At 39.3% G+C, this 27,483-nt stretch overlaps 2 protein-coding genes across 14 annotated transcripts in view; one reads left to right on the forward strand and one right to left on the reverse strand.

Annotated features, from left to right (window-relative positions):
* OPRM1 (opioid receptor mu 1) overlaps positions 1-17,090 on the forward strand; it is a 178,745-nt gene extending 161,655 nt beyond the window's left edge. Inside the window, exon 4 of the mRNA XM_030316643.1 lies at positions 17,052-17,090. Coding sequence (XP_030172503.1) covers positions 17,052-17,090 — 39 coding nt within the window. The remainder of the gene's footprint in view (positions 1-17,051) is intronic.
* Positions 1-27,483, reverse strand: part of IPCEF1 (interaction protein for cytohesin exchange factors 1) — a 178,748-nt gene that overhangs the window by 55,320 nt on the left and 95,945 nt on the right. For 7 of the 13 annotated variants that reach the window (XM_030316628.2, XM_030316631.1, XM_030316634.1 and 4 more), the window contains 3 exons: positions 17,758-17,797; positions 16,950-17,119; positions 9,953-10,009 (listed from right to left, as the gene is read on the reverse strand). In XM_030316628.2, coding sequence (XP_030172488.1) covers positions 9,953-10,009; positions 16,950-17,119; positions 17,758-17,797 — 267 coding nt within the window. Of the gene's footprint in view, positions 1-9,952; positions 10,010-16,949; positions 17,120-17,489; positions 17,688-17,757; positions 17,798-27,483 lie in introns of those variants that run through there. The other 6 variants (XM_030316629.2, XM_030316637.1, XM_030316638.1 and 3 more) reach the window with 5 other exon arrangements.

A 27,483-nucleotide genomic window follows, 5' to 3' on the forward strand; every position in this document is an offset into this window, starting at 1 on the left:
TAAGCATTCGACTCTTGATTTCGGCTCAGGTCATGATCTCAGGGTTGTTAGATCGAGCCCCATCTCAGGGCTTAAGATTAAGATTAATGTTTAAGATTCTCTCTCTCCCTTTCCCTCTGCCCCTCCCTGCTTCCCACCCCCCCAATAAACAAGCAAACATAAGTGAGATTACCCAATGAATACCAACCAGAATCAGGAGAAGCTGCAAAAACTCCATTTTCTCCAGATAAACTTGTGGTTTGCTCAGTTCTGCCGTGAAACCCCCAACATGCTGGGAACAGGCAGGGTCTAAGCTCTAAGCAGAGCCATCCTTTCTCATATGATCTTAAACACTTGTTACTAAGTCCTCACAGATCACACAGACTTGTGACCCCTACAGAAATCTGAATTATATTCTCTGAAATACAAACTTATATGGAAGAAAAGAAAAGAGAATGTACAATCAATGGGGAAAACTCTAGTTTTACAGAGAACAATCATTCTCATACATGGTGCAGAATGGAACCCAATGGAAGGAAACTGGGCAGTAACTAGCAAAAATGCATTTACCCTTTGACCCAGAGATCCAACTTCTAGGACCTGTCCTAAATATAAATATGTGTAATAACATGTGCATTGCAACATGATTTGCCATAGCAAAAGAATCCAAATGTGTAGCATCAGCAGACCATTGAATAAACTACGGCATCCACATGCAGCGAGTAACTATAAAACACGGCATATATACATATAGAGTAACCTCCCAGGCACAGTAACAGAAAAATAAGATACAGGACAGTAGATATAATATGCAAATTATATGTACAAAAAGAGATCGGATATGCCTCTGCACACATACTTGGTTGTATTTGTAAAGGAGACCATGGGGGAAATACAAACATAAAAGAAAGGAGAAAAGAGGGTAGAGAAATAGGAACGGGAACAAGATTTATCTGTTTGTAATTTGTTTTACAATCTTGACTTTGGAATGAAGTCAGTGATTTACATTTTCCAAAAACTAAAAAAAAAAAAAAAAAAAAAAAAAGAAGCAATCCATAAAATTAAAAACAAATAGAAGCAAATGAACGTAACTGGTTACGACATGGCGATGTCGCCTCACACAAGTCATAACTACTCCCAGAGACCTTACAGCACAGAATTTTGACTGTACGTTGTTGGTGGAATACAGGCTGAGGACTTTTAAGAGCAACATCGTTATTTTTTTTAGACAGTTTTAGTAGTTTTTTACGGCTTTCCTCCCCACAGAAAAGAATTGCAAGCAACCTAAAGGCTCCCTCGTTGTCTGCCTGCCTGTGCTACAGGCCAGGACGCTGCTTTGTTCTGATAAGCAACTCATCTCCCTCTTCCTTTCAGAAAAGGAAATGCGTGTACATTCTGCAAATACACCTGGACCTGCGGGCAGACAGCTGAGCCTATTAGCACTGGGCCGTGACAAGCCCTGCAAGGAAGCAAGAAAAAATGATGTTTGCCTTTGTTGTGTCTTCCTCTCTCCTAGATATCAGAAGCAGGCCTGACAGTGATAAGGCCTGAAATCCGTTAAGAAACATGATAAACTTGAGAAACATCTAACAATAGCTAACGCTTACTGAGTGCTAAGCACGGGTCATTGAGGCTCTACCATCTTAGCCTTCAGGGGAAATTAATCATATCTCAGCCCCAGAATTCATGAAACTGATCCATTTTTTAACCTTGACACCAACTAGATTGGCATCATAAAACAGGAAAGTTATGGGGTTCTTTCACGTTAAAGAAACAGAACTCAGACCGGAACCCAGAAATCGGTTAAATAATTCTAAGACCAAATGGTCTCATCCAGGCACTAACATAGAAGAGTATCTACAGTCATTGGACAGCACAGAAGAACAACCCTAGATTTGGAGTCAGTATATTTCAACGCAGGGGCACCCAGGTGGCTCAGCAGCGAAGTGTCTGACATCATCTCACGGCTCATGAGTTCAAGCCCCACATTGGACTCTGTGCTGACAGCTCAGAGCTCGGAGCCTGCTTCAGATTCTGTGTCTCCCTCTCTCTCTCGCTCTCTCTGCCTCTCTCCCACTCATGCGCTGTCTCGCTCTCTCTCTTTCCCTCTCTCTCTCAAAAACAAGTAAACATTAAAAAAGATTTTTTTTTAAAGAATATTTCAATGCAAGCCCCTTACTGCGTGATCTTAATCAGAGCACTCAGGTCAGTGTCCACACAGTGAAAAAGCAGATATAACCAGCATCTTGAGACAAACTAGACTTAACATGGATGCATGTTGTACTGTAAAATTGTTAAAGTTATAAAAAATTTAGGATTTTATTGACATCAATTACAAGGAACCAATCATAAGAATGGGGAAAAGGAATAGAAAGAAAAGAGAAAGAATGAAGAAAAAGATGAAGTAAAAGAAAAAAAGATGAAGTAAGAAAAGAAAAAGATGAAGTAAAGTAAGTTTTTATTCTGTCCATTGTCAGTGGAGCCCTCTGAATAGCTGTTTCTAGGTCTTAGCTCTCTTGTCGTCTTTGCACGAGATTAATCGCTGTAAAAAATATTTTAAGTTCTTTGGACAACAATTAAAATGCTGGCAAGCTCACTATATCCTTCACACGTTACCTAGCGCATGTTTTTGTTCAAATAGTGTTGCATCTGAGATTATCTAACGTTATGAGTAGAATGAGATTTTGATCCAAAGAGATTCTCCTTACAAATGCCTAGGAATAGATATGCCACATAGAAAGTATTAAGCAAAAGCTTTTTTTTTTTTTTAATTTTTTTTTAACGTTTATTTACTTTTGAGACAGAGAGAGACAGAGCATGAACGGGGGAGGGTCAGAGAGAGAGAGAGAGACACAGAATCTGAAACAGGCTCCAGGCTCCGAGCAGTCAGCACAGAGCCCGACGCGGGGCTCGAACTCACGAGCCGTGAGATCATGACCTGAGCCGAAGTCGGACGCTTAACCGACTGAGCCACCCAGGCGCCCCTAAGCAAAAGCTTTTAACTAATAAATAGCAAAGCACAATTTCCTACAGAATCCACACATTCCTGACATTAATTATAAAAATGGACTGAAGGTGCTGCTGGTGATAATAATCACGATGGTTCTGAGGGTTCTGAGGCTCCAACACGGGGGAGAAAAAGACACCTGAAGGAAGCAGACCACTTGTAGTGATGCTGCCCCTAAACCCGCCACCCACCCCCCATCCTTACCACCAGGCCAGACCAGCCAGACTTCCACTAACAGCACCTGCACCTCTTTGTGGGTGAGCTTCTCATCCTGCCAGATTCCACTTCTCCACCTGTGCGGAGGTGCTCAGCACTCACTGGCCCCAAGATGAGCCCTCAAGCAATGACTGACGGGACTTGATATTTAAATACCCCAGCTCCCTGCTCCTTGGGAGGGAAACCCTGTGGTACATGTTTTCCAAAGGCTCTCAGGGTTCCCTAGCACAACTGGGCCCTCAGCTCCCCACAGTCATAATTTGCCTGTGAAGGAGAATTTCTTTAGCTAATGTTCTACCCTTTCTCACTTCCCCATTCCCTTTCCAAGTATTTCTGGTTTCACTTCCTAAATACACTACTTGTACCCAAATCCTCTTCTCAGGGTCTGCTTCTGGAACACCTCAACAAAGATGCCATTTCTCTCACAGAAATGTATCTCCTCATGGTTCCTACTCATGAATAGCGCAACTCCTCACACCATAATCTTCTTCATTATTTCCTCCTAAGTATCACCCAAGGCCGTGACTACCTCACTATCACATTAGGTCATATTTAAGTGGTGACCAAGAAGTGGCTGGCATCCTATTCTATGATTTGTAAATCAGCTCTACTCATTAGTCATTTTTGGTATTCTTCCATTCTCTTTCTATGGAATCATATTTTATATGAAATTAAGTTACTAGCAAACTTTCTGGTAGTCTGACATAAGATAGTCCTTGCTTTCTGAAACATCATTTCCAGAAACAATTAAGACGGAAACCTCACAATGCAAAAGAGTCTTGTGTCACTGTTCTCTGTAATATAAAATCCTGAGTACACAAGGCCATTGGTGATCTGCTTCTGTCCAATATCATCTCCCAACTATTGTTTTAGAAACTTTAAAACCCTAGAGATAATTTTCACCTACACAGGGTTGGAAAGAAAGAAAGAAAGAAAGAAAGAAAGAAAGAAAGAAAGAAAGAAAGAAAGAAAGAAAGAAAGAGAAAGAAAGAAAAAAGAGAAAGAAGAAAGAAAGAAAGAAAGAAAGAAAGAAAGAAAGAAAGAAAGAAAAAGAAAGAAGGAAAGAAAGACAGGTGGGAGGGATGGAGGGAAGGGGAAGAGAGAGTGAGAAAGCTGGAGGGAGAGAGGAAGGAAAATAAAGCACTAAATAGGAAGGAAAGGTTTCAAATAAATAGGAATAAACTTGATGAAATCTCACTATTACAGAATAAATTGCATATCTTGCTATCTAATAAACTTTATCTACCATCCATTGTTAGAGCAGGAGTGGGGGAAGAGTAAAGAATACCATTTAGGAAAATTAAAAATCTGATGCATTCTCTTTCAATATTAGAAATGTAGGAGAAATAAAAAATAAAGTTATTTCTTTTAGAATCCCAGTATAATACATAATCTTGTCTTCACACAATGTATATGAAATCGCCCAATAGTTCATGAGACTTCAAATATCTTCAAATCGTTTTCATGAGTTTCATGAGTGCCATTAAGGTATGACTCAACCCCAACAAAAATGGGAAAAGACATTTCTCCAAAGACGATGCACAAATGGCCAAAAACACACGAAAGGATGCTCAGGGTTAATAATCGTTAGAGAAATGCAAACCCAAACCCCAATGAGATAATACCTCACCACATGAGAATGGCTACTATCAAAAAAATACAAATAAAAAAACTAACAGAAAATAACAAGTGTTAGTGAGGATGTGGAAAAATTAGAACCCTTGTACCCTTTTGGGGCGAATATAAAATGGTGCAGCCTCTATGGCAAACATAATGGCAGTTCCTCAAAAACTTAAAAATAGAATTACCACATGACCCAGCAATGCCACTCCTGGGCCCGTAACAAAAACGAAAACAAAAACAAAAGAAAAAAACAGTCGAAAGCAGGGTTTCAAACAGATATTGCACACTAATGTTCATCGCAGCATTAGTCACAATGGGCAAAAGGTGGGCATGGCCCAAAGTGTCCATCAACAGATAGGAATGTATAAAAAAAAAAAAATGTGGTCTGCACATACAAGGAATGTTATTCATCCTTAGAAAGAAGGAAAATCTGACCCACACTACCACACGGATGGACCTTGAAGAACACTGAGTGAAATAAACCAGACCCAAAATGGCAAACACTGTGTGATTCCACTCACGCGAGGTACTTGGAATAGCCAAATTCACACAGAGAAGATAGAATGGGGACTGTCAGGGATGCAGGAGGGAAGAAATGGGGAGTTAGCTGTTTAATGAGTACAGAGTTTTGGTTTCATAAGACAAAGAGAGTTCCGGAGACTGTTGTACAATAATGTGAATATACTTCTTGCCACTGACCTATATCCTCAAAAGCGGTTAATGGGAAATTTCACGTTACATGTATTTCATTACAAGTTTTCAAAAATAAAAAATAATTTTTTTAATTTTTTTTGTTTTGTGTTTTAAAGAGAGAATGAGTGAGTGGGGGAGGGGCAGGGAGAGAGAGGGAGAGAGAATCTTAAGCAGGCTCCAAGGTCAGCGTGGAGCCAGCCCCAGGTGGGACTCAGATCTCATGACTGTGAGATCATGACCTGAGCCAAAATCAGGAGATGGATGCTTAACCGACTGAGCCACCCAGGTGCCCCAAAAACAAAAAAAAATAAATTTAAAACATTTTTCAAGATACTACTGCAACGCTCATTATTAAAGGATAAAAATTATCAAGGATGAAAATGCATTTACGACAGTAATTTTTTTAAGACTGAAAAGTTCAAAAATTGTGGCTAACGTGCTGTTAACGAGCATCATCTCTTTCACAGGTAAGAGCCATCCATGTATGCATCTGCTACAGAGATAAGGAAGAAGGCCCAGAGAGGGCAGGCAGTTTGCCCAAAGCGTTAAGGAGCCGCAGCGGCAGGGGAGAAACTGCCCTCCTGATTCTGAACACAGGGATCATCTTCGACCCTATCACATTATTTCCTGATGTCTTTTTCGAAGACATTGTTTCAAACATAGTCTCCTGAATTCTGGCTCCTTTAAAAAATATTCAGTGTTTTTGGTGGTGGTGGTGGTGGTGTTTTTCATTCCCACTGCACAGTTTCCTTTTGAAATGTTCTTGAAACGTGCTCTATGGGAGGCCAAACACAGCAGCACAATGACAAATGAGTTCATCGGTTAGCTTTTCTGTAGAAGCAGGTGGGCCCTTGGCCCTTAAAAAAGCTTGCTCCAGAGGGATGATGAATCAGCAAATAATGACTTCACAGGAAAATCCTCAGCTCTAACCAAAAGTTCAGTTCATCCCATGGGCCACGTGGCATTCTACTGCTTGGGAAATGTGCACAGAAAGCCTCACCACAAAATCACGGGTTCCCTGAATTCTTCCAGGTCAGGAACTACGGAGCTGAAGACTCCTCCAGGGCTTTCTGGTGCACTCCCCTGTTTCATAGCTTAAAATCAACCTTTACACAGGGTTATTAGGTGCATGTTTCAGAATCTCTAGCAAAGGATAGCCCATTCTTGCCAAAAGAAACCACTTCTGGTGTCTAAAAACCCTTAGCGCAATTCTGCACAGTATCATGTGAGCACATTTCGCCTTACGCATACGTAAAATTGTGTTTCTTTGTGTATTACCTTGATTTTTTTATGTTGTTTTCAGGTACATTTGATCTTCTCAAAGTTGCTCTGAACTATGTAAAGATATTGTTCTTGGTCAGATGACGCTTGTAAGAAAATGGATGCATAGAGACTTACATCCCTGAGCCAGGGATACTCAATTTGTAAGGAACTACAAGACTAGAATGCAGGTGCTATTTCTCCTTTATACCACGTGGGTGAAATCCACCTTCCTGCCTGCTTGCTTAAAAGGATTTGTAAGTTAGGGGCGCCTGGGCAGCTCAGTCAGTTGAGTGTCCGACTCTTCATTTCTGCTCAGGTCATGATCTCACGGTCATGAGATCCGGACCCACATGGGTCTCCACTCTGAGCATGGAACCTGCTTAAGATTCTCTCTCTCCATCTGCCCCTCTTCCCCACTTGTCTCTCTCTCTCTAAAATAAAAAGAATGTGTAAGTTATATACACATACATACACAGATCAATATATTTATACACACATAGCAATATGTACACACACACTAATAGTTATACAAACATACATATATTCATACATGTAAGTTAAGTATGTATCACTTTATTTTTAAGTTAGTGTATGTGTGCTTATATATTCTATCACCTGTTAGCAATTTTAAGAAATTTTAGAATAAAAGGAATTTCTGATTTTAAAGTCTATAGATTGATAATTAAACTATGGTATAACTATGTGGTACAAATAACTATGTTACTACACATACATATGTATCAGTATATGTACTACACACATAGCTATTAGAAATGATATATATGTGTTGATGTGAAAATATATTGATAATATATTGGTTAGTGAGAAAATCAAGTTAAAAAAAAAATACACAGTATTTTATTTTTGGAAAACGTAGAAGAAAATGGGAATATACACACCAAAATGTTTACAGTGATCACATCAAGCTGGGAAGACTGTGATTCATTTAAATAAATAAACGATCATAATTCATTGACTTCTTTCTGTTTGCCACATCTTATTTTTTTTATTTTGCTTAATTTTATTTTCTAATTTTTGTAAATGAACACATCATTATTTTATACTATTTTCAAGCACTTTCAAAATAAAATTTCCAACAAGCAAGAAAATAGATTCTACCAAAAAAAGATAAAGTAAAACAGAAAGAAGGTGTGGAAACACCAGCAAAAGCACAGTGCCCTGCTCACCATGGCCCTGAATGCACATGCCAGTCACTGCTGTGAGCTAAGAGGACTGTCCTCTCCTACAGCCCAACCTACGTCATTAACTCTGACATCCTCTTCCAAATCAGCAGTGACGGAGCATTTCACTGCCTCCTGAGAACAAGATAAAAGAAACAAAGGATTTCATACTCTTGGTGTTTCACAATTGATTATGTAAAGTTTGGAAAGATTTTAAAGAAAAATAGTATTGGCAATATAAGCCACTGTTGTCACCTTACATGAATTCAGCAACAAGAAATTGTTGAAAACAGCCCGACCCAACTATAAACTGAGCTGATCATAAAGCTTTGGTGGTGAACCATTATTTTGGAAATTCATTCTGGGACCTCGCAAGGAAAACAAATGTTAGGGCACAGTGGTAGAGAGCATCAGAGAAAATAAATAAATTAGGCTGAATGTTCCCTTTAATTTTTTTTAATGTTTATTTTATTTGGGGGGGCAGGAAGGGGAAGAGAGAGAGGGAGTCACAGAATCCAAAGCAGGCTCCAGGCTCTGAGATGTCAGCACAGAGCCCAATGCGGGGCTTGAACCCACAAACCGAGAAATCATGACCTGAGCCGAGTCGGATGCTTAACCAACTGAGCCACCCAGGTGCCCCACAAACGTCCCCTTTAAAGATCATTTCCACTTACTTGAAATTATTATAAGGGAAGTAACAGAATTCAAAAAGTCCTCAATTATTCTTACATTCACATTTCAAGTGGTACCTAAATAGTCCTTTTCACCCCTTTCATCCATCAGTCGTCACCCTGAGTTCAGCTGCTCACTTAAAGCTGCTAACACATCCCATTTTGCCCTGTGTAGATCTATCAGCGTTGCATCTTCCGTTTTCCCCTTTCTGGTACAAACTCTAGGAACATATGTTGGCAAAGGGTTCCTCAATTTTACATAATTAGTCTGAATTTTCTTCTATGAAGAGACATTTTTAAATATTGGAATTTTGTTTGGGATATGCTCAGAAGTTGGCTGTTGACTAAAAACAATGAATATGAAGTTTACATAAATTAGAGCCCATTATTCCAAAGCATCTCATTTTGGTAGAACTCTGGGAACATGTAGGTGCTCAATTATGCTTTGACTAATTGAATTACATAACTAATTGATAATTATGCAATATAATAAGTAATTCACTCAAAAAACACTGGTGCCTACTCTGTGCCTACAAGCTCTAGGCTCTAGGGACACAGTTTAAACCAGAGAGGTAAAGAATATACCCTCAGGTGCTTACACTGTAGTGGGTAAAAGAAGAAAAAAATCATATAAAAAGTTCTGATTGAAGGATTCATAAATTCCTCACAAATTTTCTCCAATCTATGGTAAACTCATGCAGACATTTTTCCAAAATCTGTGCTAAGAGGTGATTACTAATAAAAGGGTCAGAAGACTTAAACGTCTCTTCCCAAGGGAAAATGAACTAATTCTTTATTTTTCTTATGCTGAAACACATTTTACATTTACTGAAATTTTCAAGGACGTTGTCCCACAAAAAGAGAAATTCTGGCTTTCAAGTATCATTTTCTGAAAACGTAAATTTTGCCTAATCTAAAACATGCTTAGATCTTTGCTGTAGAGATTCTCATGAAATTGATTCTCAGAAAAAAACCCTTCCTCTGAAATTCGCACAGGCAAGGAAAGACCAAAAACATATGATACAGACATAGTTACTTGATCTCACAGACACGTGGAACCATTTAGCCAGGGAGTGAAAAAACGGGGTCACATTCAGGCAGGCAGATTGGATTCTCAAAGAACTGAAAAGTCTGCATAATATATATTAAGCCAGATATTAACCTCAAACCTCATCAGTTCTCATGAAATAAAGAGTTGCTGGATTCACCTTTTCTATTTGAGGCCGAGGGGCCCCGAGGCTCCCCTGAATTGTTGATGCAATAGATCAAATGAATTGTTGATGCAATAGATCAAATGAAATCAATCAACAGTTACTTACCTGCTGAACAATGCAGGTTTCTAGTAATTTTCTACAAAGATGACAGAATGTACAAAACTAAAAGAAACCAAAACAGTAAAAGAGAGTGGGTCTAAAGGAAATTCACATTTTTAGCCACACTCTTCCTCCCTCAGTTTACACATTATTTTCTCAGTCTCCCAGGCTCCAAAACTTGGAATCATTCTTATTTTAGGCTCAAATGTTTTGTGTCTTATATTCGAGCACTCAACATAGTTTGCCATTTCTTACTGTTAAATGTGCCCCCCGCTTTCATAATGTCCACTCCAATCCAGGAGTCCATGTCTCATGCCTGCATTTTGTTATATCTACTCCTGAAAAGTAGCTTCTGAAAACTCCTTTCTGCTCCAATATATGCATTTATTACTGCTAGGTGAATACTTTCACTTGCTAATGAACCTCCAGTGGCTCCCTATTGCCTACTGGATCAAGTCCACATTCCTGCACCATGCATTTGATGCCCCCATTTACTGTCCCTGGCTACCTCTAAATGTGGACACCAAGCAGCCCGGGGAAAAGTGCCTGGCTTTGGTATTGGTAGATCTTATTTTTAATCTCAGCTCTGCCACTTACTCCTTATTGACTCTAAGCAAGTTACTTAAATTCCCTAAGCTTCAGTAAACTTCCTTGAAATATGGGAATAATAAAATCTATCTTGCTAGGTTATGGGAATTCAATATAATACCTAACAGTGGGTTGGTACAGTTCATTTATATTTTCATTCCTTTGTTCACATATTCCCTTGGACTGGAATGCCCATCCCCCTACTCTCCTTGGGGGTAGGGGTCAGGGGAGGGGAAACTGTCTTCCAAGATGGATCTTAAGAGAATCTTCTCCCTGAAGATATTCTACAGTCACTGAAATGCACAGAAATAATGTTTTCTGATTGGTGAAAACTATGTTTACCTAGTAAAGGAAATCTTGGACCAGGAAAATCACACAGCTTTGGAAAAAATAATTAAAAAAAAAAAAAAAAAACACCTTCTTAGGAAAAAAAGAGAGAGGGGGAAGAAAGAGAGGAAAAAAAAAGAGAAATTAAAAAAAAAATCACTGGGGCAGAAGTCCTTCACATTTGGCCCAAAATATTTTCCTTCTTCCCAGAATTTACAGAATTGATCTGTACTGTCAATCTCAGAGCCGCTTTTTTTCACAAATCCTTCTTTGATTATGTCACTTACATAGCTCTCTCTCCTCTGCCCATCTAGAAGCCATTAATAGAAAGAAGAAATGCAGTCCCTTATTTTTTTAATCCTGTACTGACATTTACAACTGTTGGCCCAAATTATTAAGACCTCACTAATACTGGTAGGAGGATATGCATGTGGGTGGGGAGGAGGATGAATAGGTTGGGGGGACGATGAGCTTTTCGTGCGGGGTTCACTTAAAAAGAAAGTATTTTCAATCTCTCCTCTATAAGTAACATTAAACTGTGCTTTGTAATTAAAGCCTAAATTGTTTAGGCAATGGCTCCAAGTTGATTATCACCATAATGCATATGTTCCCTTGATGGATTTTGATAGTCCACATACACTCCTAGATAATATAAGAAAATACATCAGCGAGATGATTAAATGCTCTCTGAACAGAAACATTTAAGAATTCCAAATGAGTTATATAATACACTTTACTTTATAATAGGTCTTGGGTATAAATAAAATCCACCATATATTTCTCAAGGAACTAAGCAAGATTTTAATTAAGAATTCTTGGGGTGCCTGGGTGGCTCAGTCGGTTAGGCGTCAGACTTCAGCTCAGGTCATGATCTCACAGCTCGTGGGTTCTAGCCCCTTGTCGGGCTCCGTGCTGACAGCTCAGAACCTGGAGCCTGTTTTGGATTCTGTCTCTCCCTCTCTCTCCGCCCCTCCACCAACTGCGCTCTGTTTCTCAAAAATGAATAAACGTTAAAAATTTTTTTTAAAAATTCTTATAAAAGAGGGGCGCCTGGGTGGCTCAGTCACTTGAATGTCTGACTTTTGATTTCGGCTCAGGTCACAACCCCAATGTCCTGGGATACAGCCCTCTGTTGGTCTCCATGCTGAGCCTGGAGCCTGCAGCCTGCTTGAGATTCTCCTCTCTCTCTCTCTCTCTCTCCCTCCCTCCCTCCCTCCCTCTGTACCTTTCCCCCACTTGTGCTTCTCTCTTTAAAAAAAAAAAGATGGGGCGCCTGGGTGGCTCAGTCGATTAAGCATCCGACTTCAGCTCAGGTCATGATCTCACAGTCCGTGAGTTCGAGCCCCGCGTCAGGCTCTGTGCTGACAGCTCGGAGCCTGGAGCCTGCTTCGGATTCTGTGTCTCCCTCTCTCTCTGCCCCTCCCCTGCTCATGTTCTCTCTCTGTCTCAAAACTAAATAAAAACATTAAAAAAAGAAAAAGGAAAAAAAAGAATCAAGAAAAAGAATTCTTAGAAAGGTGAAATTAGTTACAGCAAAAGCAGAAAAATCTAAAACCTTAAAAATAAAAGATACTTTTAATGACTAATAACATCTTAAGGACTTGTCACTATTTCGTAGTAACACACCTGAAGGAAAACAGTAATTCAGAACTTTGCTTCTTCACCAGAGAGAAGATGTTGGTCCCAAACTTCTCCAGCTGTGCCTGGTGTCCAGGTGAAGTGTGAGAGTGCCAGAGGCTCCCTGGGAAACGTCTGCCTCCCTTTCAACATTTTCCACCCCAGTTGGATCAAGATCAAGTTGATCAAGATCACCAGACCCTTGTTTACAGCCAGTGGCCATGGTTAGAAATAATCTTTGATTTTCTATTTTTTTTAATGTTTTATTTAGCTTTGAGAGGGAGAGAGAGAAGGAGAGGGAATGGGGGAGGGGCAGAGAGAGAGGGAGACACAGAATCCAAAGCAGGCTCCAGGCTCCGAGCTGTAAGCACAGAGCCTGATGCTGGGCTTGAACTCACGAACCGTGAAATCATGACCTGAGCCAAAGTCAGATACTTCACCAACTGAGCCCCCCAGGTGCCCCTAGAAATAATCTTAAAATAATAGCCCCTAATACAATGTTACCAAATGGGAGCGGCTGTGTGGCACCTACTTGGGACCATGAAACCATACTGGAAAAATATTTTCCAGTAAAAGCAGTCCTTATCCCTACCATTTCTCAAGATCCCCACGGGAAATGTAAATGTTGATGATTCCTAACCTTCATTTATTTCATGAAATCAGCAAATATTAATTGAATGCCTGTGTCAGCCACTGCACTAAAATATACTTGTGATCCTGCCTTACAGAGATTATCTTCAATTATAGAAAACAGCAAGCCTAACAAACATGTACAAAGGGGAAGAAAGGTATAAAACTAAGAAAAGTACAAGCTTCTATGGGTACAGGCAGAGGCGCCCTGATTTAGGTCAGAGGATAAGGCCAGGATAAGGTCAGAAGGAAGGCTACTTAAGCTAAAATCTGACTTCTAAGGAGGACTCAGGTCATTGGGATTGTGTGGGAAGAAGACTTTTGGGCATGGAGACAAAGCTTTTTCTGGGCAGAGAAACAGCATGTGTAGAAAGGCTCAAAGAGAGTGCCAGCATATGTGATGCTAAGAAGGAATTAAAAGAAATTCTGTAGTTGGAGGCTGGATGGTGAAGGGGAGGGTGGCGCAATAAGAGAGATACAGGTCAGGAGACTCTCACGAGCGAGGAAAGTGATTTGTACTTTATCCAAGTGGAAAGGGAAAACAACTGTGTGGATTTCAAGATTGTAAACAGCCTGGGTTTTTATGGCTGTTACACTTGAATATGGTTTTGTTAAGACCTGGTACACACATTCTTGTGTTCTGTAGCACATTCTAAGCACAGAACATGGGGTGTGAAAATGGCAGATGAGTATCTGGACTTGACCTTTCTCAAGGAAATCCGGGTAGTGCTGTTTGAAGCAGCAAAGTGTCATGAAGGGAGAAGGTACACCATGAATCAATTACTGGGTAATAATATGACAAAAAAGGTGCCCAGGATGGTGAGGGTGATGTGTCAGAGAGCAATAGAGACCAACAAAGGGATCCCATGAGATAGATCACCATACTTTCGTATGAGAATTGCCCTAGACTTCATCTCTAGAGCTCTTCTCTCAGAACCCTACTGAAGACTGTCATTTAGCCTCAGGTCGGCATGGGGTCAGGCCGGCAGATGGCAACGATTCTGGCTACAGAGTCAAAGGGGCGGAACGTGATGTTTTCCCCGCTTAATACTTGCATCACAGGGCTAGACACACAATCTCCCTGGGTCTCAGCCTTCCCAACTTTCCAAATGTGGTGACAATTATTACCTCAGAGGGCATTTTTGAGCAGTAAGAAAGAGCATGTGTGAAGGGTACCTAGAATATCCCTTGGCATCACAGTAGGCATTCAGTAAGAAGTGGTTCTTGCTGGGATGCTATTGGCTCCATTACCTCCCAGCATCAGGCCAAGGAAGAAAGAATAGAGGAGAGAATAAGAGGTTTGCTCATTAGGCATTAAGTGCCTTGGGAACTACTTTGTTGAATCTGAATTCCTTGCGTGGCAGAAAGTCAATAAACGTTCTTAGCTTGAGGACATGTGTTTGGTTCTTATTTCACAGTTGACATTCACATGGATACCAGGAATATGACTGCTAATTAAGTATTCATTGAGTAGCCTTTTTTCCTCATCACAAACATGTAATTAAGATGTCAGGGTATGCACACACGCCCACTCATGTGGATGTATGTATGCGTGTGTGCATGGAAAGAGAGAAAGTGAGAATTTCTCTATAATAGAGTCATAAAATTAGGGAGCTGGAGGTCCCTCTGTTACATATCACTCGTTTATCAGGATAACTCCAAGGCCAGATAACAGTAAACTTATTCTCCATTCAATATCGCTCACCTAACTCTATTCAGGTACATGATTTGCTCCCTGAATATTGCTTTATACATCTGCATGAAAGCAAATGAGGATAGGGCGCTTGAGGGTGCCAGATGGCTCTCTCCTTTACCTCTTTCCAATCTCATCTCAGATGACATTTCTGCTCCCTGTGGAAGCATGAGCTTCCTAATGCCTAAAACAGGTAACTGTCCTCTAAGTTGCTGCTGTAAGAGAAGCTTAAGCCAAATGAGCCAGTGAACCAAACCAGCCAAATCTGTAACTGTGTGTGATTCAGAAGGGGCTTCCTTTAAATTCTATGAAGACGGGGACAGCACCAAGAACATATTTGCTCAATAATTTCACTGAGGAAATTAATGCCATGCCTCTATCTGAGTTTATTACTTCCCACGGATGTGCCAGGCTTGATCAATACCCAATCCTTCCAACAGCCTCTGGAAATTCCCAGAGAGCTCTTGAAAGGTGTGTCAGTAAGTCCTCTCAATTTATAAAAGATGCAGATTATCACTGGCCGCAACTACCCAAAAGCAAGAGCCAAAAATAATATGAAACAGGAGGAAAAAATCTGTAATGACCTTAATTCCTCCTAAGAAAAAAAGCTGTGTTCGTTTAGGAAAAATCCCCGAAGACAGAAGGTGCAACCCCAGCCCTAGGTTGCCTTAACGTGGGTAAAACTATTCCATGTTAAACAAGAGATGACAGATATACCCAGAAGGGGAGACGAGAGAAGGGAGATAGTGGGTACCTGCATACTCCGCAAAGTGATTCTCTCTTGAAACCCTCCCAAATCTTTGATAAAGTTGTTATAGCTCACTGAAGCCTTAAATAAATATATATTTTATGGAACTCAATAAAGGACTTTGTACCATGTTTTGCATGGGGTGAAACCAAAGCAATTAGCTTGAGAACAGGGGGCTGGAGAGGGGTTGTAGAGAAAGAAGCATGGCGGGCTGGATGGGTTGGGGAGGGTGGCGCAAACGCTTATTCCAGAGCACTGGAGTTGGATTTGGGTCCAGTTTCACCAAGTCTTTACATAACAGCTGCCTAGGGGCACATGGGTAACAAATTTCTTATTAATGCCCAATGAATGTAAGTTGATCCACTAAAATCCACAAACTATATACAGCACCTCTATTACAGTTATGAAGTTACATGCTCTAAAGCTCTGTTACTTGAGTGATGGGGATCCACAAGCCATTTTAGAAGAATGGCGTCATACAGAAAGGATGGCTCTTGCTTAGGGGCAATTCCTAAGTAATTTCCCCTTAACTGCTTAAAGGATATCCATTGCTGAACTTCATTAGACCCCAAAAGAAACTCCAGCTCTCCTGAGATCAGCAACTGGCCACTGGGGGTTAATGGAGAGAATTCCTATATGAAAAGTCTCTACTCATTCAATATTCAACAACATCGCTGTCTTCAAAACTGTTGCTAGCCAGGAACCCTCAGCAAACCTTCTCATAATAACTTTATTTCCAGCCCTTCCCAACAGAAAACTAGCCTGTGAAGCAGACCACAGAAGTGTACTGCTGATTAAGGACAAATCAGGTAACTTTCTTTTCAAGTGTTGTCTGATCATCGTACTTTAAGGCCATCACCAAGCATGCCAGGGAACAAGAGACAACAGTCAGCAACGCAGTGCTGGTACGCGGATTAGCGACTCTAAAACCAACCCACCCAATAAAGGGCAGAGGAAAAAACAGTAAAGGAGGAGAAATGAAAATACATTCTGTGGACTGAATCAGTTTACACCCCTAATAGGTCATAAAGCCGATTCCCCGTTTTACTAGAAATCTTAATAACAAAAAGTTTCCATATAAAGTGCTGTCTGTCCATGTAAGTCTTGAAATGAGTACAATTTCTCATGGAAGAGTAGTAACGTTCATAGATAGATAGAAGTTTGGACAGCCCTCTCCAACCAAAGATGAGTCAAGCAGGATGATTTCTGTCTTCTGTAAAATAGAGTACAATAGCCTTCCTATCTATTGGATCAGAAAAGGTTTCTAGAACTTATTTATCTGCTCTGTTCCAAGTTCCAGAAATAAAAATGAACTTTCCCATAGGAACCACCTGGTCCTCAGTGATGTTTAAGCCACCCTTGTCAAAGCAGCTGAAAAGAGAGGAATACTGTAGACTCACCATTTGGTGGCTGTACCAGTAGAGCGACGTTCCCTTCAGCACCACCCAGAACTTTTTCCATTTGTTGCTTAGGAAAGTTCCTTTTTCTTTTTTCTTATACAGCCACCCTTGGCAGTCAGCATGTCCCAGGTCTTTACATGATATCCTCCTCCGACTCATCGTGAAAAAACCTGCAGCAATTATATGAGAAGGTAAATAACACTGTACCCTGATTTACATGACCAAGTGAAAGGTAACTGTTGTTTACCTCTTGAGAGCTGAATTTTTTTTTACTAAAATTTATGCAAAGTAAATGCAAAAAAAGAAAAGAATTAATATTTATTTTATTTTTAAGCATTCATTTGGTGCTTAGAAGGTACAAGATAGGACCAAAGAAAGAGGGAGGCTAATATGCAAGTGTTAGTCTAAGAATATTATTCAACAAGAATAAATTGAAAAAATTCAAATCATGAGCCTGGCAGGCATATCGTTGTACTAACACAGCTCCTTTCAAAATAATAGCAGTCATTATGCAATAGATAGAGAAGGGTTAATGCCCACCTAAACACAGCTACTTCCCGACTCGGGTGCCAGCTTTTCTAAGCTTTATTGACATACCACGAGGGATTAATCCAAATGAACAGCATGCCGTCATTTCTTAAAATCGAGCCAAAAATAACCAAAAATTTAATCTGCCATCCACCTTCTGATATGAGCATTAAGACAGACAAAAAAATAAATAAATCTGATCCCAAAGAAGGCATCCGAGAGAAAACCCACACTCAACGCACACGAAAAGGGGATAAAGAAACAAAAGAGATCTAATTACCTTGAGTTTTCTTTCTCTGCTTCTGACGCAAGGGAACCTGCTGATAATGCAGGAAGGAAAGAAAAGAGGAAATTTCTGATTGTGTTGTAACATTTGTAAAGAGAGAAGGAGGGAGGGGGTGGCAGTGTTTATGAGCAGGATGGAAGCTAAAAAAAACTCTCCAAGCAGAGCTAAAGGGGAGCTACTCGCTGAGGCACAAAATGTGCTAATTAGAATGGTATACGTTGAGCTGAACCTGAAGAAAGATACGAAGATGCGTAACTCGGCGTTTATCACTAATGTTTCCTGTTTCCACCACAGACAGTTTTAATGCTACCACTTCTGTTAGGGCAGGACAGTGTGCACTGAAGTTCTTAAAAATAATGAAATATTTCCCCTTTGACTTTTTTGTGGGTGTCAGAGAGAATCAAAAAACAGATCCTGCTTCTTCCCTGGCAATTTTTTAAATAACACCAATTAATTAAATAAACCGGGAAGCTAATTGCGATCTCACAATACTACGGGTTCGTATCAGATTGTTAAATCCATGGCCCTGCCCCCATCTAGGGTTACACCTACACCACATGAATTCAATATCCCAGAAAAAGAAGTCCCACAACCTCTTTTGGTGACATCTAAGTATCTATCCTCCTTATCAGGAAATTCTTATCTACAGCCAGATTCAAATTACTCATTCTGTCTTTAAGCATCTCTGAATGTTTCTCACATGTTTCACAGAAGATAAGTTAATTTCAACTTCTATTTTATACTAGCTCTTCAAATATTCAAATCAGACATAAGATAATATATCTGAAATACACATCTTTCACAATACATTTTAAACAATATGTGTAAGATCAGACTATCAGCAAACACAGATAATAAAAAAAAAGAAAAAAGCTTTCAAATGGCCGTGTGTGTGTGTGTGTGTGTGTAGAGACGTTTTAGATTAAAGAAGTTGCACATTATCTAAGCTGAATTTACTCATATATAAAAGACTTAATCTTTTATGTTAACAAGTAGAGAATTTAAAAATATTGTACATAATCGCAAAGCAGCTCTAATGGTTGACATACAATCTTACCACAACATTTTATAATATAGATGTTCCTGGCTAGTATTCTGCATACCTAACTATTGACCTAATAGCTAATGTGTATGGTACTACTATATGTTTCAAGAGGGAATATGATACAGGGGAAAGAGGGTAGGATTTAAAAATCCAGGGGCCTGAAATCAGCTCCTGCCTGGGTAGCTGTGTTACCAGGAAAAAGTCAATTGACCACTCAGAACCCGTTTCCTTGTTTGTAAAGTCAAGATATTTCTAATAATCCCAATATAAAGGTCTTACAGATTTTTTAACAAGGTTGTATGTGAAAATTATCTGAAAACCAAAAAACATTATATGACTATATATAATATCATATTACACTATTACTGATATAAGCAAATACTTTATTCTAATAAAAATTGCATCATTTTTAGGATAAGTGGGACTTGTATTTCCTTCAGTGACGATGATGAAGTCAATGTGCTTAAATTATTTTTCCTGGGAAATCTCATACTGACTTTTTATTTTACAAATGTTAGAATACAATTTTAGTCCTGCAGGAATCAATCATCCTTGCGAGAAAAGGGCATAACAAAAGCAGTGACTGCCCTAAGTTTTAGGCAAGAATAGATTTATTACAGTCCTGACACGTGACAAAAATCTACGTGTATTGTGATGACAAGGTCTTCTCAGCACCTCTTCAACAGATATCTCCCACCCTGACCTGCATCTTGGTCTGAAATTCCCACCATTCCCTCCAATGGTCTCCTGGGGTCTTTTTACTAAGCAATTATCTGAGATCAGGGAAACCAAAAAAATATGTATATATTTTTTTTAGGCCAAATATGTGTATCATTTGAATAGTTAAAACTTAGGTGAGTCAGGACTAAAGACAAAGGAGAGAGTAGGTAAATTTAGATGTGGGAACAGAGGCTTTCCTATAAGGTTCTGGCCCCAGATGACCAAGGTCAGTCACATTTAGTTCATAGAAAAAGAGCAGCTCTAAGAAGAACAAAGCATGGGAAAGTCACAAGAAGACAACTGTAGAGTCTGTAAAGGCGGGCACCATTGGGTCCATCTCTCCTGACTGAGCACTAGTGAATCTCCTCCATCCGCCCATTTTGAGCCCCAAATGGGACTGGGAACTCTCCAGCTCATCCATCCAACCCTAGGGCCGGCTCTAGAGAATGCCCAAATGAATCTATAGGTTTTACCTCAATTTTGCCCAAGACCAGCCCTTGGTGTTTGCTAGAATCTTGTGTCTGGGCTGGGTGAGATCGGGAGTTACAAGCAGGACAATACCTCAAAGAGAGTGAACACTCAACACCAAGAAAGAATTTAGACCTTTTTTAAGGGGGGTAAAGGAGTTTAGTCATTGAGGACACTCTCCTCTGACAATACTTCCCCTAAGGCAAATTATTATAAAATCTGTATTAACTGTTAAAACTGTTTTCCCCCAACCAGAAACAGAGCACATATTATAGAAATAACAAATTTTAGGGAGTTTCAGTTTCACCTCAAATATGTGAATTTGAAACCTAAATTGGTTTAGATGAGAGAATGAAAACAATCTTCAGAACTTCAGTGAGTTTAAGGTACATTTTACTCCTCACAACAGGAAGTGGAACCCACTAACTAGTCAGTTTTAAGAAGATGTTACATGTGGGTTTTTTTTTCACTAGGTAAGTGAAAAAAAAAAAAAAAAAAAAAAAGCCGAGCAACCAGTTAAGCAATTTATGAGATAGTTTTTCAATAGTGGAATTATAACTCGTTATCAGAACAAGTGTCCAAAGCCTGATAAGATCTTCCCGTTGGGATGCTGTGGGTAAAAATGAAGAATTATTGGGGCGCCTGGGTGGCGCAGTCGGTTAAGCGTCCGACTTCAGCCAGGTCACGGTCTCGCGGTCCGTGAGTTCGAGCCCCGCGTCGGGCTCTGGGCTGATGGCTCAGAGCCTGGAGCCTGCTTCCGATTCTGTGTCTCCCTCTCTCTCTGCCCCTCCCCCGTTCATGCTCTGTCTCTCTCTGTCCCAAAAATAAATAAACGTTGAAAAAAAAAAAATGAAGAATTATCCTAAATTCTGAGTTTGCACTAACTTGGTTCTAAAATTGGGGGGAAATTTTTCTTTTAAATATATATTCCCTTTTTACTGGAAAGCAGTACTTTAATTTTACAAAACGGTTACAGAAATTCATGTGGTTATTAATCAGTCAAAACACACATAAACATACAAAGGAACCAGAACAAAATATACAAAGGGACCTTCCTCTGATGCCTAATGATGGCGCTAACACTCAGGTTACAGAGTAATTAGTCTAGTGACTTCCAATCTATATAGTAATTGTTAAATCCTGTGGGCACCATTTACCTCCATGATATATTGAAATTCACAGTAAAGTGGTTTGTCACTTCATGAAACTTCATAACGATTCTTCTGGTCTTTAGCAAAATTGTACAATGATATGCTAGTAAATGCACCATGATCTGTGGCATTTACCAGTTTCCATGGTGTAAAGCCTCACATCATTGTCAATTTCAAGCTATGAATACTTTAACCAAGGTACAAAAGTCCTAAGTATTTTAGTCAAGCCAATTCCAACTGACCGTGTTGTTAGCAACGTTTCTCCACGAACACCTTTCCCCCACAAAGATCGTGTCTCCTTCCTGGAAAAGTAAACTCAACTTTATATAGGGAGTTTTAAAGCTTTTAACTATTAAAATCTTACCAGAGAAAATACATGAAAAATTCACTTACTTTTTTTCAGAAGACTAACCTACCTTAAATATTACTCAATAATTCATATGAAAAAAAAACTCTAGTAGTAAAAACTGGAGTCAAATAATAGACATTCTAATAATAATAGGAACAGGAGATCATGACAGCTAGAAAATATATATAAAGCTTGTAGAACGTTTGCCATGTGCTAGGCACTGCCCTGAGTCTTTTCACAAATACCCGGATTGAATCTTCACAATAATTATGGCCTAGGTGCTCCCCATCTTACAGAAGAAGAAAACTGAAGCAAATGGAGGTCCAGTATTTTGCCCAAAGTCATAGAAATAAATGGTAATGTGCAAAAGTTTATTTCAAGAACAAAACTAGTGGCAGCTTCTTACGATATTTGCGCTCGCTGTTGATGTTATATAAAGGAGTAGGACAGGGAATGTGAGTGGGACTAGAATGTGAGGGGAAGCTGGAGGCATAGAAGAGACAGAAGAAGGAATAAAGTGGGAAGACTAGGAAGAAGGGGGAGAAGGAGAGGAGAGAAGGAGCCAAAGAGAGGAGCTGGAAAAGGGAGGAGGGGCCAGAAGGGGAGAGTGAGGAGGAGGGAGAGAATGTAGAAAGTGAGGGAGAGTGAAATGCCAGGGAAATTCTGGAGTTTCTAGCCTAGACAATTGGATAAATGACAGCAATATAGACAGCATAGTTTTAAATATACACGTCCAGTAGTAAAGAGCAAATTTGATGTACATATGAGGCATCTAATTGGAAATGCTCTGTATACATTGTACTTAAGGGTCTAGGGATTTGGAGAAAATCTGGAACAAGATATAGAATTGGGAACCATCAACGCATAGAGAGTACAAAACTTGAGCTAGGATAAGATCAGCCATGTGTGCAGAGCGACAAAGACTCAAAGTCAGAATCTGAAGGAGGCCCAATACGTTACACAGTAGCAACAGAGAAACAATCAAGGAGACTGAACATAACAGCTAATGAAAAGATACAGAAAATCAGAGGAGGGGTTGTCCTGGAATTGACCAAGAGATTTGTGGGGGGTCTTTAATTTTTTTTTATCTTTTTGTTTATATTTGAGACAGAGAGAGACAGAGCATGAGCAGGGGAGGGGCAGAGAAAGAGGGAGACAGAATCCAAAACAGGCTCCAGGCTCTGAGCTATCAGCACACAGCCGGATGTGGGGCTTGAACCCACAGACTGTGAGATCATGACCTGAGCCAAAGTAGGGACGCTTAACTGAATGAGCCACCCAGATGCCCCTTGACCAAGAGATTTGAAAGAAAGGGGAGTCCAAAACATCAAGTGCTGCCAGTGTAAAAAAAAAAGAAAGATCCACTCTCAGATAAATACTCCAGCCCAGAGAAACACATGCCCCTATGCACAGTGGAGATCACAGACGGTTTGTTAATTGCACCATTGTACTGGTAATACACAACTGTAGAATGCTTATGTGTTTCGTATGTGGGTGGATAAACAGCGTCCTTTTCCTTTAGTGCCATGGTCTGTCAGAACTAGCGCTACCTGGGCAAAACAAATCTCAAAAACGCCATGTTGAAAATTAAATGCCTGTAATAATGCTATTGTTTATAAGATTGTTAAATATTGCGTGTAAATACTAAAGCTGCATGGGAATGATAAACATCACAATGTAACTTGGGGTGAATGAGAGGGAAATGGAAAAAGGAAGGCGTCAATAGGAAAACACGACTGTATTTGTATTCTATTCCTTTAAAAATAATAAAAAGTAACAAAGAAAAGAAGGAAGAAACATATACTCCATGAGTTATAATATGAATATTCTTTAACTTTTTGGATATATTCCAAATTGCTTTCAAGAATACTACTTAGAATCTCCTGCAATATATGTTCAGTTCTCTGCAATCTAGAGTATATTTTGGGGTCCTATTTCAGAATTTCAGAAATCCTTCCACTTGCTTCTTTTTTTTAAAACTATTCCCCTAGTTTCTGCTCTTAATTTATTATCCCTATATCTTTAAATTTCTTTATATTTACTGTGTTATTCTTGTTCTAATTCCTGCAGGTGATTTCTCATTTATTATCATTCTTTGCTTTTAATAATATATTTAGAGCTATAAATTTACATCTAAATTCTACCTGAATCTCCCTGGTTTTCAATTCTAAGTCAGTTCTCTCCACCTAGTGAGATATTCTAGAATGTACTTGTAAGTTTCCTAACTTATGAGAACTTTCTACTAATCTTTTTCTTTTTGAGTCCTAATGTCATTGCTTTCTGTTCAGAAAACACAATCTTTATGGTATCAATTTCTTGAAATATGCTAACATTTATTTGTGACTTGCTACATAGTCAAGTTTTGTAAGCATTCAATGTAAACCTCAAAGTTGCTAATTTTGTTTTCCAAATATCTCCCATCCCTATGTAAATTTTGTTGCTGGAGCTATAACTTTATTAGTATTTCTATTATTTTCAATCTTTCTGTGTGGTATTTCTGTGTGTACGGTTTTTGTTTACTTTTTCTATTTCTTTTATAAACATCCTATAATCAGATTTTTATTTTTTTAATATGATTATATATGCCTCTTGATAGGCATTTTATTTTCTCCCTTTCTTCCATTTCCTTACATGGTATTCCTCTGATGCTCAATTTACTATTTTAGTTTAGTATTTCTAAATTCATCATGAATATGTCACATAATTCAGCACATTTAAAATTTTTTTTAACATTTATTTATTTTTGAGACAGAGAGAGACAGAGCATGAATGGGGGAGGGTCAGAGAGAGAGGGAGACACAGAATCTGAAACAGGCTCCAGGCTCTGAGCAGTCAGCACAGAGCCTGACGCGGGGCTCGAACTCACATACCGCGAGATCCTGACCTGAGCCGAAGTTGGACACTTAACCGACTGAGCCACCCAGGCGCCCCAATTCAGCACATTTTAACTCCTGCTTCGATGCCTTCTCTCTTGGTACTATATTCTAGATTTTTATTTTTCTGTTAAAATGTTATTATTACCATCATTACTCATCAATAGACAATTAAATTTAGTGCCATATGTTATCAATTTCTGTGATCACCTTTGTTTCCTTTATCAAATATCTGTCTGTTGGGTTCACTTTTCTTTTTCCTGGAGTACCTCCTCTAACAGTCCATTTAAGGAGGATTTACAGGTAGTAAATTCTGAATGTTTATCTAAACAGGAATGTCTTTATTTTGCCATCAAAATTGAATGATAGTTTAGCTGAGTATACAATTCTTTTCACCTGGCACTTTGGAGCGTTTAATCATTTGTCTGTCATTTATTGTATTGATGAAATTGCTATCAGTCTGTAATTCTTTGTATGTGATCTTTTCACTCTTTTAAGACATAATTATCATCCTTGATATTCTGTAGTTTATTACAGTGTATCTGGTTATGGACTTATTCTTTTTTATACTGCTCAATCCTTAGAGTGAACTTTTCTTTTTTTTAAACGTTTTATTTATTTTTGAGACAGAGAGAGACAGAGCATGAACGGGGGAGGGGCAGAGAGAGAGGGAGACACAGAATCAGAAGCAGGCTCCAGGCTCTGAGCCATCAGACCAGAGTCCGACGCGGGGCTCGAACTCACGGACCGCGAGATCGTGACCTGAGCTGAAGTCGGCCGCTTAACCGACTGAGCCACCCACGCGCCCCTAGAGTGAACTTTTGATAACAGCATTTGTATCCTTTTTTAAGCATGGAAAATTAGCAGAGATATTCAATAATGCTTTCCTACATTTCTTTTCATTCTCCTCTTTTGCCACTACTATCAAATATATAGTTTCTTTTTCTTAATATTTAATCTGTTTCTCTCTCAGTACCACATATGTTCTGTATGTTTTTTAATTTGCCAATATTCTTTTTGAAAGGATCCAATGTTGAGTTAATACCATTTGCTGCACATTCTATTTCAAAGAATATATTTTCACTTCTAATACTTCTAGATATGTTTAAAACCCACTTAGTTTTCATATTTTTTTATTCGTGGCTGATAATCTTTCAAAAAATTTTCAAAGATATTTTGAGTTTCGTACTTAAATTTTTCTGTCAGGCTTTTAAAAATTGATTTCATGTAAAATAAAGTCTCCCTTGAATTTTTATTGTATAGTCTATCTTTCTTGGCATTTTAAAAATCTATTTTGTAATTTAAGTTTACAGAATATGAGTAGAGAGGTTTTGTTTATCCATTCTCTTTTCTCTTCTCTTCTCTTCTCTTCTCTCTCTCTCTCTCTCTCTTTCTCTCCTTCTCCCCTTCCCCTATTGTGCCCATGGCTCCCTTCTTATCAGTTTGCTGATTGCCTCTACTGGGTGTAGAATCAGTCCTACAATCATGTATTGAGGTGATCATAATGAATCTTGCATACCCAGTCACTAATCTAGCTGGTGACTAGGTTCAGTGTCTGATTTTGGGGCTGTGTTCCTGTCTCCCACTCCCTAACCTTTAGGGAGTTAATTGCCTAAGCCCAGGCAGTGGTTTGACGATTGTTTTCTTTTCATCTTTAGCACCTTTCACAAGTCAGGGAGCCCCTGTTTGGTGTCACCAAGAAATGAATGTAGCTCTCATCATATTTAGGAGCAGTTTTTAATCCTCTTAAACTGGTCCAGTAGCCAAACTACTTTCTCCCTCCGGACAAGGTACCCATTAGTCCCATAGCTTCAGTCTTGCTCGCTGCTTTTCATTTCTGATCCTCAGAGCTATTACTGTATTTTTAACCTATCTTCACTTTTTTGGTTTTCCCTATTTCTCTTTGTCTAGCATTGTTCTATGTTTACAACATAGTATAGTATCAGAGTGTGAACACACAGGACCATTACTGAAAGGAAACCAGTGATTTCATTGATAAGATTCTATCTTGAAATCACAGTTTGAGGGACAAGAAATTCCCTTTTCATAGTAGCCTCACTATGCCACCAAGACATCTATTCATTTCCTTTCCTGGCACCTTAAACTTTATTCTATTATGCAGAAATTTCAAGTATTTTGACAACTCCATACTTTTGAATACTTTATTCCCTACTCCATTTTTCATCTGGTTAATGCTTACTCATCTTTCTGACCCAAGTCAAATGCCACCTCGTCCATGAAGTGTTCTCTGACTTTAGAAGGCAGTTAGCTCCTATGATAGTCTTACATTCATGCAGTGATATTTATTGTAGTCACTGTAATAATTGCCTCATATTATCTCCCCAAAATCCTCATGATAGGTACTATTTTTATCTTCCTTTCCACAAATGAGGAACTTGATCTCGGTGAAGTTAAGTAACGTCTCCTTAGATCACACATAACGAGAAGCAGAGCCAAGACTGGACCCCAAGCCAGTAGGACTCCTAAGCCTATTGTTTAACTCTATGTTACTTGGCCTATTCTGTCTTCTATATCCCACCATACTTTGCTGATGGCTCGGCAACAGATATTATAATTTATGTTTATATATCTGTGTGGTGCATACATGATGGTAACCCTATCCACCAGATGGTCCAACTCAGAACCTGTGAGTACTCTCAGGCCTTTCCTCTAGTTCACATGTTTATTCAATCATTACCCCTCTTCATTTGATTCTTCAAGTTTTCTTATCTCTTATCAGCTCGTGCTCGAATGACTATAACTCTCCACAGACTCAATGATTGGCCAAGACTTCAAGACATAATTGATGTTCTTGATCATGTCATGACTTCAAAATCTAGCACCTAGCCCAATGCCTGACACAGAAAGGACACTCAATAAATATTTGCCAAAAGACTGACTATGTCCTATGTCAATTTGTACTTCACATGATGCCTTACTAGTAGTCCTGGCACATGTGGAGATTTAACAAATACCTGGAAAGCCATCTACGGCTTGATTACGCAGAGCTGAGAAATGCCCCCACTAAATAACATCAGCACAGTTAAGCAACATGAAGATTGCCCCAATACCTTTCTTACCCCCAAAGCAGCACATGCATAGAGAAAAGTTTCT

Source organism: Lynx canadensis, chromosome B2 (genome assembly GCF_007474595.2).
Source record: "Lynx canadensis isolate LIC74 chromosome B2, mLynCan4.pri.v2, whole genome shotgun sequence".
Classification (NCBI taxonomy): Eukaryota; Metazoa; Chordata; class Mammalia; order Carnivora; family Felidae; genus Lynx; species Lynx canadensis.